The sequence below is a fragment of the Amphibalanus amphitrite genome, unplaced genomic scaffold (assembly GCF_019059575.1).
Source record: "Amphibalanus amphitrite isolate SeventyFive unplaced genomic scaffold, NRLGWU_Aamphi_draft 000216F_arrow, whole genome shotgun sequence".
In the NCBI taxonomy this organism is placed as follows: Eukaryota; Metazoa; Arthropoda; class Thecostraca; order Balanomorpha; family Balanidae; genus Amphibalanus; species Amphibalanus amphitrite.
Genome location: NW_024881711.1, coordinates 231,305 through 245,565, shown reverse-complemented (window position 1 = coordinate 245,565; position 14,261 = coordinate 231,305). Strand labels below are relative to the sequence as shown.

Here is a 14,261-nt window from a genome sequence, read left to right as displayed (position 1 = left end):
CTAACGTACCGTATCACTTTTCGATTCTTCAAGAAGCAAAATCTGAGTAATAGCACACCTCTTTGCATTTCTGTTGACAATTTACGTTACTTTTGGACGGTGGCTCGTCGCCTCAATATGCTGCCGCGCAACTTTAATCTAACGGCGAATGGCAACTTTGCGAGAATCGAAAATTCCCGATTTACGTACCTACAGCAGGAGCTGGCAATGCTCAAGGACAGAATATGGAGACCCCACAGAAGGGTTGTTGAAAAACGTCTTTTAGCATTACGGGCTCACACCTCATGTGGTGCGATTCTCTTTTCTGAATTCAATGATACCCAATTCAACGAAAACAAATAACCCTTAGGGGTTCCTCAACCGGCTTAAAGGGAAGCCTGCAGCCCCCGGCCGTTGGCCGGTGTCAATAAGGGCGATAAGCAAACAACATAGGACAGACAAGCGATTTTATTGACATCGTGACGAGGCTGATTTTCACGCAGCAGGGTAGAGCGGTGGGGAGGGTGTGGAGGCGGCCACGGCCACTTCACAGGCTGTCGAGGGCGCTCTTTTTGAAGGAAGGCAGGCGCTTCCGGTGGTCCTCTACAGCTTGGAGAAGCCACTGAAGCTGGTCTTCGTCGTGGGTGACCGTGTTGGCGAAGCTCTCTATCATAGCAACAGTAACACCTCTCTCGGCGACATCGTTCGTCACATTTAGCTCACGCACGAATGTTTTGAACCTCGTGTAGCCGCTGTCGTCCTCCCATGCACATGCTGGCTGTCACAGCCAGGATCGTGGGTCCAGCTTCAGAAGGTGGAACAGATGCCAGCTGGCGTCGGTTACGAGGTCGGTGTGTCTCTAAGACACAGCGCGGCGTCCTCTGGGTCGGCGCTCTCCGGCTGGGAGAGCAGAGCCTCTGCCAGGGCCTGGCGCTCGCCCTCGCCGACGGCGTCTGACGCTGCAGGCTCAGCACCACCGTCTGCGGCTGGAGGTAGGCTGTGTGGCGTCGTAGCACCGCGGCAGCGCGGCTGATCAGCCGTCGGCTGGTTCACGTCCCGCAACCTCTGCAGGTCCCGGCAGAGCTGCAGGTCACGCACGGGCGCGTCAGCGGCCAGTGGAGCCGTCAGCCACGCCCGCGCGTAGATGAGGGCAATGAAGGTCACCATCCGGCGCAGCCGCTCCTGCTCGCGCGCGTCGTAGCCGAGCTGTCCAGCGAACAGGTACATCTTGATGTAGTACAACACCTTTGCCATCCAGCGGGCGTGGTGACACGCGCCGGGGCGGCGAAACCGTGGTCGGGACGGTCCCACATCAAGCACCAGCACTCAGCAGCACGAGCTGCGCCAGCTCCCTGTAGTCCTCTCTCAAGACGTGGTCCTTGCCGGGGCGCGCCAGCATCGCCTGCAGCTGCTCTATAATGGCATCCCGTAGTTCCTGCAGCCACGAGTCTTCGATGAAAAGGAACCTCATTTCACTCGTATCCAGCTGCGGCCATCTGCGTTTCAAGTCTTGAAACTTGGTGTCCACGGGCCCGCCTGGTGGGGCCAAACAGCGCAGTAGAGACGGCTCCCAGCACGAGCTCGAGCACGTGGTGACGACATTCGAGCCGAAGCAGCTTTTTTCCAGCATCGCCTCCAGCTTCACCACTGCGCCCTTAAGCCGGCCGGTGTTGCTTGAGGTGGTGTCGTAACACAGGCCGACGACGTTGTCGCTGACGCCCCAGTCGTCCAGAGCTGTGGCAGTCGCCTCGGCCTGAGCGAGCCCGGTGCCATCGGCAATGGTCGGCACCGCCAGCAGCTTCCCGCCCGTGTGGTCGGGCCCACCGGAGACGAGGATGGCCAAACGATGTTCGCTGGTGCCCAGTGAATCCTTGATCATCTTGCCGTCCCAATGGACGACAGCGTGTTGCGGCAGAGTGAATGAAGCTCGGAGGGCTCCCGCTGCCTGGTGCCGGCGATGCAGCCGCCGCTGGCGCCGTGACGTTGCCATTGACAAATTGAAGTCGCCGAGGTTGGCAGGGGGCTGCGCTGATTTTAAAACGGCAGCCACTGTCGCCGTAATCTGAGAAAGCAATGATGTTCGGTTACCATTTTGTACGTAAAAATGGTTATATGGTACTGAATGCACAGTGCGGTGACAAAGTGGTGCCTTAATGGGCTGGACCTCTGCTGGCATATGCTGGTACGGAGCACCCATTCCCGTGCGTTCTGCCAAATAGCATATAAGTACTGTTTCTATGAACCGGCACCGGGTACCTACAAAAGTGTTGGTTCGGATACGAGTCAGACAATCATACGGACATACATATATAAAACATATAATATCCAAGACATCATCGTTTAATAAATCACAGATATTTGTAAAATGCAAAATTATTTATACGATGTAATCGATAAACGCCGATAACTATGTTGTACCTATATTATTGAAACTTACCTGACATGTAGACAGACGGAGTCGGTCAGCGACGTCCAGTATAGGCGCAGCCGTCATAATGCGCCGCGGGGTAACGTCAGCGTTACCTCGGTATCACGGCGAGATTTCTTCGCCGGTCCCGGGTGTAATTCTTGACCCGTGCCACTGTCGGCAGACTCGGCTTGGCTGTCGGACCCGATGCCGCTGCTGTTGAGGACCGACGGCCCCTCAGAGCCCGGCTCCATGCGCTTCCGCCGCTTCCTCTGCTCGATTCGCTCGGCATTTTTTTTGCAAATACCTTATCCTTTCCGGACATGCATCCTCTTCTTTCGCCCTTTTGGTCAAAGTAAAACTGTATGTCCATCTCCTTCTCTTCTTTTCTTAACATTCTATTTGTCCTTATTTGTTCGATGGCGTCGTCGGCAGCGATGTCCCAAAGAGAGTCGAGAGTGCTCTTGAACTGGGCCCTGCGGCCGCCGGGATCGCCTTCCCTTGCCTGGTTCTTTGCTACTGCATGCCATTCTTCGTAAAGAGTCTTCAACTTTCGCATACAGTTGCGTGGCAGCATTGTAGGGATTCCTGCCATCGTTAAAAAAATCGACCACAATGCAAAAAACGGTGCTACTCTCCGGTGTCTGTTTCTTTAGGTGAAATACATTCTTCAACACTGATCTTGCAGTAGGCAATTTCGATCCAGAAATGTCAGGCTCAGGGCGACCCACCATAAAATAATAAGTGTCTTTGCGTAGTTCTTTCCGATTCATTTTATGTTAAAAAAACTCGCAAAGACGTATCTCAAATCAAAATACGAGGGCCGACCTCTGACACTGACGCTCGCTGAACACAGAAGTCCTCGCCCGCAACACTTCGCTGACACCACAACACTAGCTGACCTGACCTGACTCGACTTGACGCCTAGCGACCCGATAATGCGATAACTGACCTACGGCCTACGCACCTCCAGGCAATTGGCATTCGTCCAAAATCCATCCCTCGCCCCACCGCGCCGGCCGGCCGCCGCAGCCGTCCGAGCGCGAGGCTTCGCTGGGTCGTTTCCGCCCGGGCGCACTGCGCAGCCTGTAATTATTGCCCTTATTGACTCTGGCCAGGCAGCGGCCAGGCGCTGCAAGCTTCCCTTCAAGCCGTTTGAGGAACCCCTAAGGGTGAGTTTGAAAGCGTCTTTCGTTGCTCGTCTTCCATGGTTCCGGTGGATCACATTGAAAAGGGAATCTCTTGGTAACCTTAAGAGCAGTATAAAACTCACAAGCAAGTAAGTTACTGAGTTTGTCATAAACTATTATATCGTAAATGTTCGTTCATTCCAAACCGGTTTCGTGTCATACAAGAAACATCATCAGTGGTACACTTCACAAGTGTCAGTGGTAACGGACAAACAGCACAATAATAAATACACACATATACAGTTGGTGCACACGCTAAACATACATGTGGTCCTACAGGGCGCGATCGATAAAAGGTCAATAACATGAAGAGCTACACATTGTAAGCAAGGTTACCTGACAACAGACAGGGGATATGCCGATGTTGTGCCATTAAGCCTTGGCTTCAGTTGATGGATGAAAAGTGATTCCAAGATCCTGAGAGAATGTGATGGCTCGCTGCCTAAAATGGTGAAATCGTTGAAGGAGACAGGGGTGTCACATGTGTGACTGTGATCGCGAATGGACGATTGTTTTGGAGTTGTTAGAATATTACCAGTGCGGTCAGAAATGCCCTTATGTTCACATACCCTGGTGTACAAGCGTACATAGGTGGAACCTATGTACGATTCCTCGCACGAGGAACAACGAAACTGGTACACTACACCAGAGCGGATGCACATAGGGACATTGTCTTTGAATTTAAAGAGACTTCCAATGGTAAATCTATTCCTGAGAACTATCTTGGGGCTTAGGTATGGGTAAAACTTCTTAAACATCTCAGTTAGCTCATTTTGCATATTGATCGAACCCTTACCTAGATATGGGAGGACAAAATACTACTCCAACTTTGGAACTGTTGGTGCAGTCATACTGCGCTTATTGAACATCTTGTCGAGCACTGTCCGGATAATTGTTTCAATAAACTGCTTGGGGTAGCCGTTCTTTTGGAAGAAATCTCTGATGAAGTTCAGCTCTATATCAATCAATTTGTAATTGGAGCAAAGGCGGAAGGCACGAGTCACAGCCGAATAAACTATTGCCCTTTTGACGGTTTGTGGGATAAAACTGAAAAAGCTCAATCCCAAGCCTGTAAAAGTGGGCTTTCGGAAAACGGATATCTGAAGGCGGTTGTTTCGACGCACTACGTTCAGGTCAAGAAATGACAGACAGCCATTATTTTCGATCTCTTTTGTAAAACGGATTTTGGTGTGCTGACTGTTCAGGTAAGTAAGAAAGTGATCTATATGAGTCTCGTCTCTGAAGATGATAAAGCAATCATCTACGTATCTTCTGTAGTGAACAGGTCGAAACGCCACGGGACAGTCGCGTAACCACTTCTGTTCATGAAAACAGAGGAAGATGTTGGCGAAGGTCGGTCCAAGCGGCAGGCCTATACCGACGCCGTCTGTCTGTTTGAACAGGTCACCATTGAAAAGAAAGTAAGAATTGAGGGTCGCTGTTTCTAACATAAGTCTAAAAAGGTTTTTGGTGAACTTGACACCAGAGTCCTTTCCATTGAAGACATGATTGATACAGATATCGATAGTTTCACGAACAGGTATGTTGGTAAACAAGTTTTCTACATCGAAGCTAGCCATAACCATGTTGTCATCTAGAGTAACTTTAGACATGTCTTCAGCAAATTGGTAGCTGTTCTTCACAGTGAAGTCATTTTCAGTGTAAGGAGCAAGTATAGGAACAAGAAACTTCGCCAGTTTATATGTGGGTGTTTTACATGCCGAGAAGATAGGGCGGAGAGGAACCAAAGCCTTATGAACCTTCGGCAGTCCATAAAGTATGCCGGGATTGGAACCTGAGCAATATAAATGGCCGTACTCAGTTTCTGAGATCGCTGCAGTCTCTTTAAGTTTAGCCAAAAGCCTGTTCACCTTTCCTTCCACTTTGAGTAATACCTTATGCAGTGGCTCCTTGATCTTAACAAACTTAGTTGCATCAGAGAGAATAGTGGTGAGCTTACCCAGGTAATCGTTTCGATCCAAAATCACGACACCCTTGCCCTTGTCCGGCACCCTTGATATAGAGCTGAACTTCATCAGAGATTTCTTCCAAAAGAACGGCTACCCCAAGCAGTTTATTGAAACAATTATCCGGACAGTGCTCGACAAGATGTTCAATAAGCGCAGTATGACTGCACCAACAGTTTCAAAGTTGGAGAAGTATTTTGTCCTCCCATATCTAGGTAAGGGTTCGATCAATATGCAAAATGAGCTAACTGAGATGTTTAAGAAGTTTTACCCATACCTAAGCCCCAAGATAGTTCTCAGGAATAGATTTACCATTGGAAGTCTCTTTAAATTCAAAGACAATGTCCCTATGTGAATCCGCTTTGGTGTAGTGTACCAGTTTCGTTGTTCCTCGTGCGAGGAATCGTACATAGGTTCCACCTATGTACGCTTGTACACCAGGGTATGTGAACATAAGGGCATTTCTAACCGCACTGGTAATATTCTAACAACTCCAAAACAATCGTCCATTCGCGATCACAGTCACACATGTGACACCCCTGTCTCCTTCAACGATTTCACCATTTTAGGCAGCGAGCCATCACATTCTCTCAGGATCTTGGAATCACTTTTCATCCATCAACTGAAGCCAAGGCTTAATGGCACAACATCGGCATATCCCCTGTCTGTTGTCAGGTAACCTTGCTTACAATGTGTAGCTCTTCATGTTATTGACCTTTTATCGATCGCGCCCTGTAGGACCACATGTATGTTTAGCGTGTGCACCAACTGTATATGTGTGTATTTATTATTGTGCTGTTTGTCCGTTACCACTGACACTTGTGAAGTGTACCACTGATGATGTTTCTTGTATGAAACGAAACCGGTTTGGAATGAACGAACATTTACGATATAATAGTTTATGACAAACTCAGTAACTTACTTGCTTGTGAGTTTTATACTGCTCTTAAGGTTACCAAGAGATTCCCTTTTCAATGTGATCCACCGGAACCCCTAAGGGTTACTTGTTTTCGTCAAATTGGGTATCGCTAAACTCAAAAAAGAGTATCGCACCACATGAGCTATGAGCCCATATACTTTTCCAAAAAAACGTTTTTTTTTTTAACAACCTACCGCGCAGTGATACCGCTGCACCAGCCGTCCCCTCCCGAGTCACAGCACGAGCCGGGGCTGCAGACAACACTGCAGCAGACGCAGCGGCAACAGTGAGCACCCGCCAGGCTGGACATCCGGCAGTAAGGACGACTACCCCAGGCCGGTATGTAGGTACCGCTGATCATCAATGATCAAGACCTTACCGTATCGTAGCCAAACGCCGCAACTGGAATTATGTCATAGCGCGTGAGGGAGAAGTCGTGGAAACCACAGCCCATCACAGCCGTCTAAAACCCTAAAGCCCATCTAAAACCCAGTCATTCAAATCTGACCAGTTCGTACACGCCTACACAGGGCCACCCCACCCGCATATGGCGACGCAGTAGGCCTCCTGTCAACGAGCGGAACCATCCAGTTCTTCAAGCTCCCCTCCATCCCACCTGCTCCAGTCGGGCTTCCCAGCCAGGGAACGGTGCACCCCCATTACAGGGGACCAGCTCTCCAGGCCAAACAGTGCCCGTGAACCCTCTAGGCAGGAGCGGACGGCCTCCTCCAGAGGTGGTACTCGTACAAACGCGGTTAGGTCGTGCGGTTCGGCCGCCAGTTAGGTATGAGACATGATCATCAGGGCAAAATATCTTGTTTAAAGGTAGTGTGCCACCTTCCAATGATTTCCCATTTTATTTTTCCTAGGATAAGAAGCTTCTGTTTTTACAACCAGTATAACGCCTTTTGGGGCGACTAACGGAGCGAGCGAGAGGGTGAGCCTTGCACGTGCGAAATTTCGAGGGGGTACCTCCAGCTGACCTGTGCACGGCACCCTACTAACCGGTCTCTAGCGATGTGCCAAATTTGAGCACAATCGGCCCAGCCGTTCTCGAGATCTGGGAGCGGCACCCTGCACGTGCGCACGTGCAAAATGGGGCCCAACTGACTTTTGCACGGCACCCTACTAACCGGTCCCTAACCATGTGCCAAATTTGAGCGCCATCGGTCCAGCCGTTCTCGAGATCTGGAATCGACCCCTGCACGTGCGCACGTGCAGCAGCGCCCCAACTCTGGCACATGGATATGCAGTGCCTAGTGGGTGCCTACCTACATGCCAACTTTCAGCGCAATCGGCCAAGTAGTTACCGAGATATTGCAACAATTACAAAAGTGACACCTCTTCGTTTTGCACGTGGCACGTGCATAAGGGGTCACCCACATGCATCGGGAATAGTCCAATACTTGGTAGAAGGAATGAAGCTACCCTACAAAAATTACCGCGTGTAAATCGGTCAAGTGGTTGCTGAGATATAAGCCTCGCAAAAGCGTGACCACGGCCGGCCGGCCGCTCATACTCAGAAATTTCCGTTAATCTAAGGAAAGACTACGCTCGCTTCGCTCGCTCCGTAAAAATCAAAAATGGGCCTAAAATAGTGTTTTTTTTTTCGCCTTAAAGTTTATCGGTTTTTCGATATGTATAACAACTGTAGTGGGGTGACCTGCAAACAGGCGTCGGCAACAATCGCGAATGCGGCGCACATGTGACAATAAGCAAAGGTCATTATAGAGTTACGACGTACGGGAATGAGTTATCAGCTGTCTAATCGTAGACAACACAATGTCGAATTTAAACTGTAAGCTGTATTGGTATTGTTTCTTTAATTTGGCTGTCGAACATTAATTTATGGTTTGAAATATTATTTTATGTAAAATAATTGATATGAAACAACCGTCTCTAAAGTTATGACCCCATCTCACCACATGAAAGTGGCAGAAATGACAATGATCAGCTGACGCATTTTTCTTGGCCAAAGTCAGAGCGCGCGGCCCGACGCACCACCACCGCACCACAAAGTATGAGCAAAAGCCACCTGCGGTAGACCGCGCCCAAAGCCAGGGCCCCGGTAACGTGAGGTAGCCGAGTCGGGGCAGCGTGCGCTGACCCAAGCCGGGGCCGCGGCTTTGGGCGCGGTCTACCGCATCCCCGGGCAGCCCCGGGCTATCACATGACACCGGGAGGACGCGCGGCCCCGGCTTGGGTCAGCGCACGCTGCCCCGACTCGGCTACCTCACGTTACCGGGGCCCTGGCTTTGGGCGCGGTCTACCGCACCACCTAACAGGCGTGTTCGAAACCGCAGGAGATGATGATGAACGGGTTTATCGAAACTTGATTGGATGAGCCTATCGGTAATAGCGATTTCAGTGTGTGCATTTATTGCTCATAGTGGTGTGAAATGTGGTTGGGGTACGACCGACAACCCGTCGGGGCGAATTTCGCACTGGGGTACTCAAAATTTGAAGAATTTAAGACGTTTCCATGAGTTTTGAAGGTATGGATAAGTTCTAAAAATCCGGTTCTCCTTATCTGGACCATTAACTCCATACGGTTCAGGAAAGCTGGCACACTACCTTTAAAGTGTATTCTTCAATGTATATGGGAACGGCGTTGTGTGCATATGAAAGGTGTATCATATAGACTATGTTTTGGGTAGACATGCCCATGTGTAATGCGTATTGTTGTGGTGTTGGGATCGTAGCCAGAACCTTTCAGTTGTTAGGTTCCGGGGCGGAACCTCGGTCACGTGGGGTTGTATTATAAGCGATATTTAAATCCGTCTGTTTTTTTTTTCGGTGACTCCCGGTACTACAACACTTCGAAAACTCGCATCCCGGCTATGACAGACATGGGACAAATTGGACCAATGGACCTGCCTCCCGGGTATGACAGATACGGGGCAGAATGGATCTATGTCCTGGGTATTGCAGACACGGACACAAAATGAACCAGTGTCCCTGGTATGGCAGACACGGGGCAGAATGTAAGTACATACCAGTGTCCCTGATATGGCAGACACTGACTTAGAATATAGATCCTGTCTATGATCCTTATCATATCCAGAATCCAGAAAACAGAATGAACCCATGTCCCGGGTATGACAGACATGGACACAGAATGGACCCGTATCCCGGGTATCCCAGACATGGACACAGCTCGTCACCAGCTCCCGGGCATAACAGAAATGCACACAGAATGGACCCGTATCCCGGGTATCACAGACATGCACACATAATGGACCCGTATCCCGGGTATCACAGACATGGACACAGAATGGCCCCGTATCCCGGGTATCACAGACATGGACACAGAATGGACCCGTATCCCGGGTATCACAGACATGGACACAGAATGGACCCGTATCCCGGGTATCACAGACATGGACACAGAATGGATCCGTATCCCGGGTATCACAGACATGGACACAGCTCGTAACCAGCTCCCGGGCATAACAGCCATGGACACGGAATGGATTCGTATCCCGGGTATCACAGACATGGACACGGAATGGACCCGTATCCCGGGTATCACAGACATGGACACAGAATGGACCCGTATCCCGGGTATCACAGACATGGACACAGCTCGTAACCAGCTCCCGGGCATAACAGCCATGGACACAGAATGGACCCGTATCCCGGGTATCACAGACATGGACACAGAATGGACCCGTATCCCGGGTATCACAGACATGGACACAGCTCGTAACCAGCTCCCGGGCATCACGGACATGCACACAGAATGGACCCGTATCCCGAGTATCACAGACATGGACACAGCTCGTCACCAGCTCCTGGGTATCACAGACATGCACACGGAATGGACCCGTATCCCGGGCATCACAGACATGGACACAGAATGGACCCGTATCCCGGGTATCACAGATATGGACACAGAATGGACCCGTATCCCGGGTATCACAGACATGGACACAGAATGGACCCGTATCCCGGGTATCACAGACATGGACACATAATGGACCCGTATCCCGGGTATCACAGACATGGACACAGAATGGACCCGTATCCCGGGTATCACAGACATGGACACATAATGGATCCGTATCCCGGGTATCACAGACATGGACACAGAATGGACCCGTATCCCGGGTATCACAGACATGGACACAGCTCGTAACCAGCTCCCGGGCATAACAGCCATGGACACAGAATGGACCCGTATCCCGGGTATCACAGACATGGACACAGAATGGACCCGTATCCCGGGTATCACAGACATGGACACAGAATGGACCCGTATCCCGGGTATCACAGACATGGACACAGAATGGACCCGTATCCCGGGTATCCCAGACATGGACACAGCTCGTCACCAGCTCCCAGGCATAACAGACATGCACACAGAATGGACCCGTATCCCGGGTATCACAGACATGGACACAGAATGGACCCGTATCCCGGGTATCACAGACATGGACACAGAATGGACCCGTATCCCGGGTATCACAGACATGGACACATAATGGACCCGTATCCCGGGTATCACAGACATGGACACAGAATGGACCCGTATCCCGGGTATCACAGACATGGACACAGAATGGACCCGTATCCCGGGTATCTCAGACATGGACACAGAATGGACCCGTATCCCGGGTATCACAGACATGGACACAGAATGGACCCGTATCCCGGGTATCCCAGACATGGACACAGCTCGTCACCAGCTCCCAGGCATAACAGACATGCACACAGAATGGACCCGTATCCCGGGTATCACAGACATGGACACAGAATGGACCCGTATCCCGGGTATCACAGACATGGACACAGAATGGACCCGTATCCCGGGTATCACAGACATGGACACAGAATGGACCCGTATCCCGGGTATCACAGACATGGACACAGAATGGACCCGTATCCCGGGTATCACAGACATGGACACAGAATGGACCCGTATCCCGGGTATCACAGAAATGGACACAGAATGGACCCGTATCCCGGGTATCACAGACATGGACACAGAATGGACCCGTATCCCGGGTATCACAGAAATGGACACAGAATGGACCCGTATCCCGGGTATCACAGACAAGGACACAGAATGGACCCGTATCCCGGGTATCACAGACATGGACACAGAATGGACCCGTATCCCGGGTATCACAGACATGGACACAGAATGGACCCGTATCCCGGGTATCACAGACAAGGACACAGAATGGACCCGTATCCCGGGTATCACAGAAATGGACACAGAATGGACCCGTATCCCGGGTATCACAGACATGGACACAGAATGGACCCGTATCCCGGGTATCACAGACATGGACACATAATGGACCCGTATCCCGGGTATCACAGACATGGACACAGAATGGACCCGTATCCCGGGTATCACAGACGGACTCACCGCGGGCGTGCTGCCTGCTCGACCTTCAGTGGCCAAAGCAGCCCCTTGCAGACCATCATTGGCATAAATAGGCGGCCCCCGCCGAGTTGTCATGCTCAATTCATGCTACGTGGCGTGTGCGCTGTGGCCACATCCAAACGGCATAATTTAGCCAGGACGCTCATGTGGCGTCTGTCTGGCGGCTAGCGCACAGTGGGCGATTCGGCCTGTGTAGACTCGCGAAACATATCGATGCTCCTATTTTGCATGTTTTCTAGGCTGGAACTCTAATATTTCATTGCAACAATCGTGAATATCTAATGGGCAAGTGTTGCAAGCAAGGATTATCCTTTTCAGCATGTGTGCCCTGGGGCAAGCTTGCGATTTGCTTCATTGCCTCTCGAAAAACGCTTCGATACCTTTGAAAGTGTGCCAAAATGTCTAACTGAATGAGCTGGGTGAAACATTGCAATGATATGTTGTACCCTCATAAAAAAGGTTTCAAAGCCAAGTTTGTGCCCAAGCCACCCACCCAAGTTCATACTCGCGCACATTAACTCGCGCCCCAGCGGCGTCTCAGACAACTTCGCCACAGTGGGGGGTGGGGGCATATGTTACCACCCACCCTATCTAAAAAAAAACTAAGAGGGCTAGAAAGACACGGTAAAAGCAGTCGATAGCTTTCAATACGTATGTTTGAAAGTATTTAAGTCATTTTTCATCTTAGAGCAATATTGGGGTCACCAGAGGTCATCAAAGGTCAAAATTTGCCAAATGTCATGATATTTTTCAGAAAACATGCCGTTATCTCAGGAACTATGATATAGCTAGAAAAACGCATGGAAAAGCAATCGATAGCTTTTGAACTCTTCTTTTGATAAGGCCATCATCAAAATTGACCTCAGGTCAACGGTTAAGCCTCCTCAGGTCAAACATTGTGAAAATAGCTGTTTTTGGATAACACTTTTCACGAATAACTTTTGAACCAGCAAAGATACATAATTGGCAATAACACTATCGTGTTTCTCTCCTACAGTCGCTTCGAAAAATATATATTTTTACCTGGAAAGGTCAAGGTCAAACTTCAACCTCAGGTCAAAGTCACGTGGTGACCCAAATAAGTCATGTTGCATACCTATCATTTGATGCGTCTCGACAAGACAAACACAATGAAGCCATCCCCAGCGTTCCATCTCTTTCCAATCGAGAGTTATTGGCAAAAATCTGTTTGTAGCCTCACATGACCTCGGATGACCTTTCTAGTGGCTAGCAGCAAAAAGACACCTTGGTCGTCACGAGTGGTCCAAATCATTGTGATTCTGAAATATTTGGACTGTTCCTATTCGTACACACGGATCTAGAGGCATTTTCATTTTTCTCCATTGACTTATAATGGAAAGGTCACGCCAATGGCCTGACCTTAGGTCACGGATATACAAAATCCGAGATATGCAAATTATAGATGCCCATAACATCAGGCAATCCACCAAGTTTAAAACCCGCTCTGATAAACACTGCAGGCTGGCCATGATTGCAAACTTTTAAGGCTTGGTCAGGTAACTTGACCTGATGACCTTCCTGACATGACCTGGGGTTAAAAATTTCACACATTGACCAAAATTGCTGTACAGCAAGCTGCTCCAAGCGGCGCGGCGCTACCCGCCGCGGTTTTTTATTCACACGCAAAAAGCGCGACAGGGTGTTTTTTTTTTGTATTTTTTTTTAGTGGCCTCAACTTTCGTTTTTCGCCTCGCGAGGAGGTGACCCCTCCCTAAACCCGGCTCATGAAGTGAGACCGGTGGCCACTTTATTAATAGCAAAATAGGGAAACCCACGCACATGTAACTTTTCAACAGGTAAAGAGGGGCCAATTGCAAAATAACTCTGCTGATTTGGGGGGGGATGCTTCGGATTACATGTGCGTGGGGAAAACCCTATTATTTACGTTAGGGTTTACCTGCTGGTTGTCCTCATCCCGAAGTTGGAGATGCTAAAGCAGCTGAGGAGGCCAGGAACGTTGCAGCGCCGCTTCGCAGCTCGAAGGCGTGTGTATGGGGCGAGGTGGACTCCGGTCGCCTTTTCAGGCAACTGTGTCGTGTCTGTTTGCGATCCCCGACCCGGCCACATCGCTCCCGATCGTTGAGCTCAGGGCCTGGGGTCAAGGATCTTTTGGAGTTTTCGGGCACAGTCAGTATCAACGACATACTCCCGTCTCTGAGTCCGGCCGCTGTTCCAGGCTCAGGGGGAGGTGCGGGTCTGCAAAAACCTTTAAGTCGTCATCGCGCTAGAGTTCTTCTACTAGTTTAGAGTTTATTATGAAGTCGAGTACCAAGTCTGTTAGTGTGGGGTCATCACCAAGAATGGTCGACATGTCAAAATTTATACGATGTAAAGCGAGGTACCTTGTGCTGTGCCGGCGTTCGTTTCGGAATGATTGGCATCC

General features: G+C 50.0%; 1 protein-coding gene across 2 annotated transcripts; it reads right to left on the bottom strand.

Annotated features, from left to right (window-relative positions):
- Positions 1-446: 446 nt before the first annotated feature.
- On the bottom strand, positions 447-2,573 carry LOC122385377. Of its 2 annotated transcripts, none has more exons than XM_043373601.1 (2): positions 2,417-2,573; positions 447-2,041 (listed from the first exon to the last, which is right to left on the bottom strand). In XM_043373601.1, the coding sequence occupies exons 1-2, from the start codon at positions 2,471-2,473 to the stop codon at positions 1,292-1,294; spliced, it is 807 nt and encodes a 268-aa protein (XP_043229536.1). In that variant the 5' UTR covers positions 2,474-2,573; the 3' UTR covers positions 447-1,291. Both variants share the same exon structure in this region, with proteins under 2 accessions (XP_043229536.1, XP_043229537.1).
- Between the last annotated feature and the right edge of the window lie 11,688 nt (positions 2,574-14,261).

What these genes read in the sequence shown, in the direction of transcription:
- LOC122385377 (XM_043373601.1), bottom strand. Translation starts at nt 2,473, where the DNA reads ATGACGGCTGCGCCTATACTGGACGTCGCTGACCGACTCCGTCTGTCT. An exon ending in TCCGTCTGTCTACATGTCAG is followed by an intron (nt 2,042 to 2,416) that starts GTAAGTTTCAAT and finishes TTGCTTTCTCAG; the next exon opens with ATTACGGCGACAGTGGCTGC.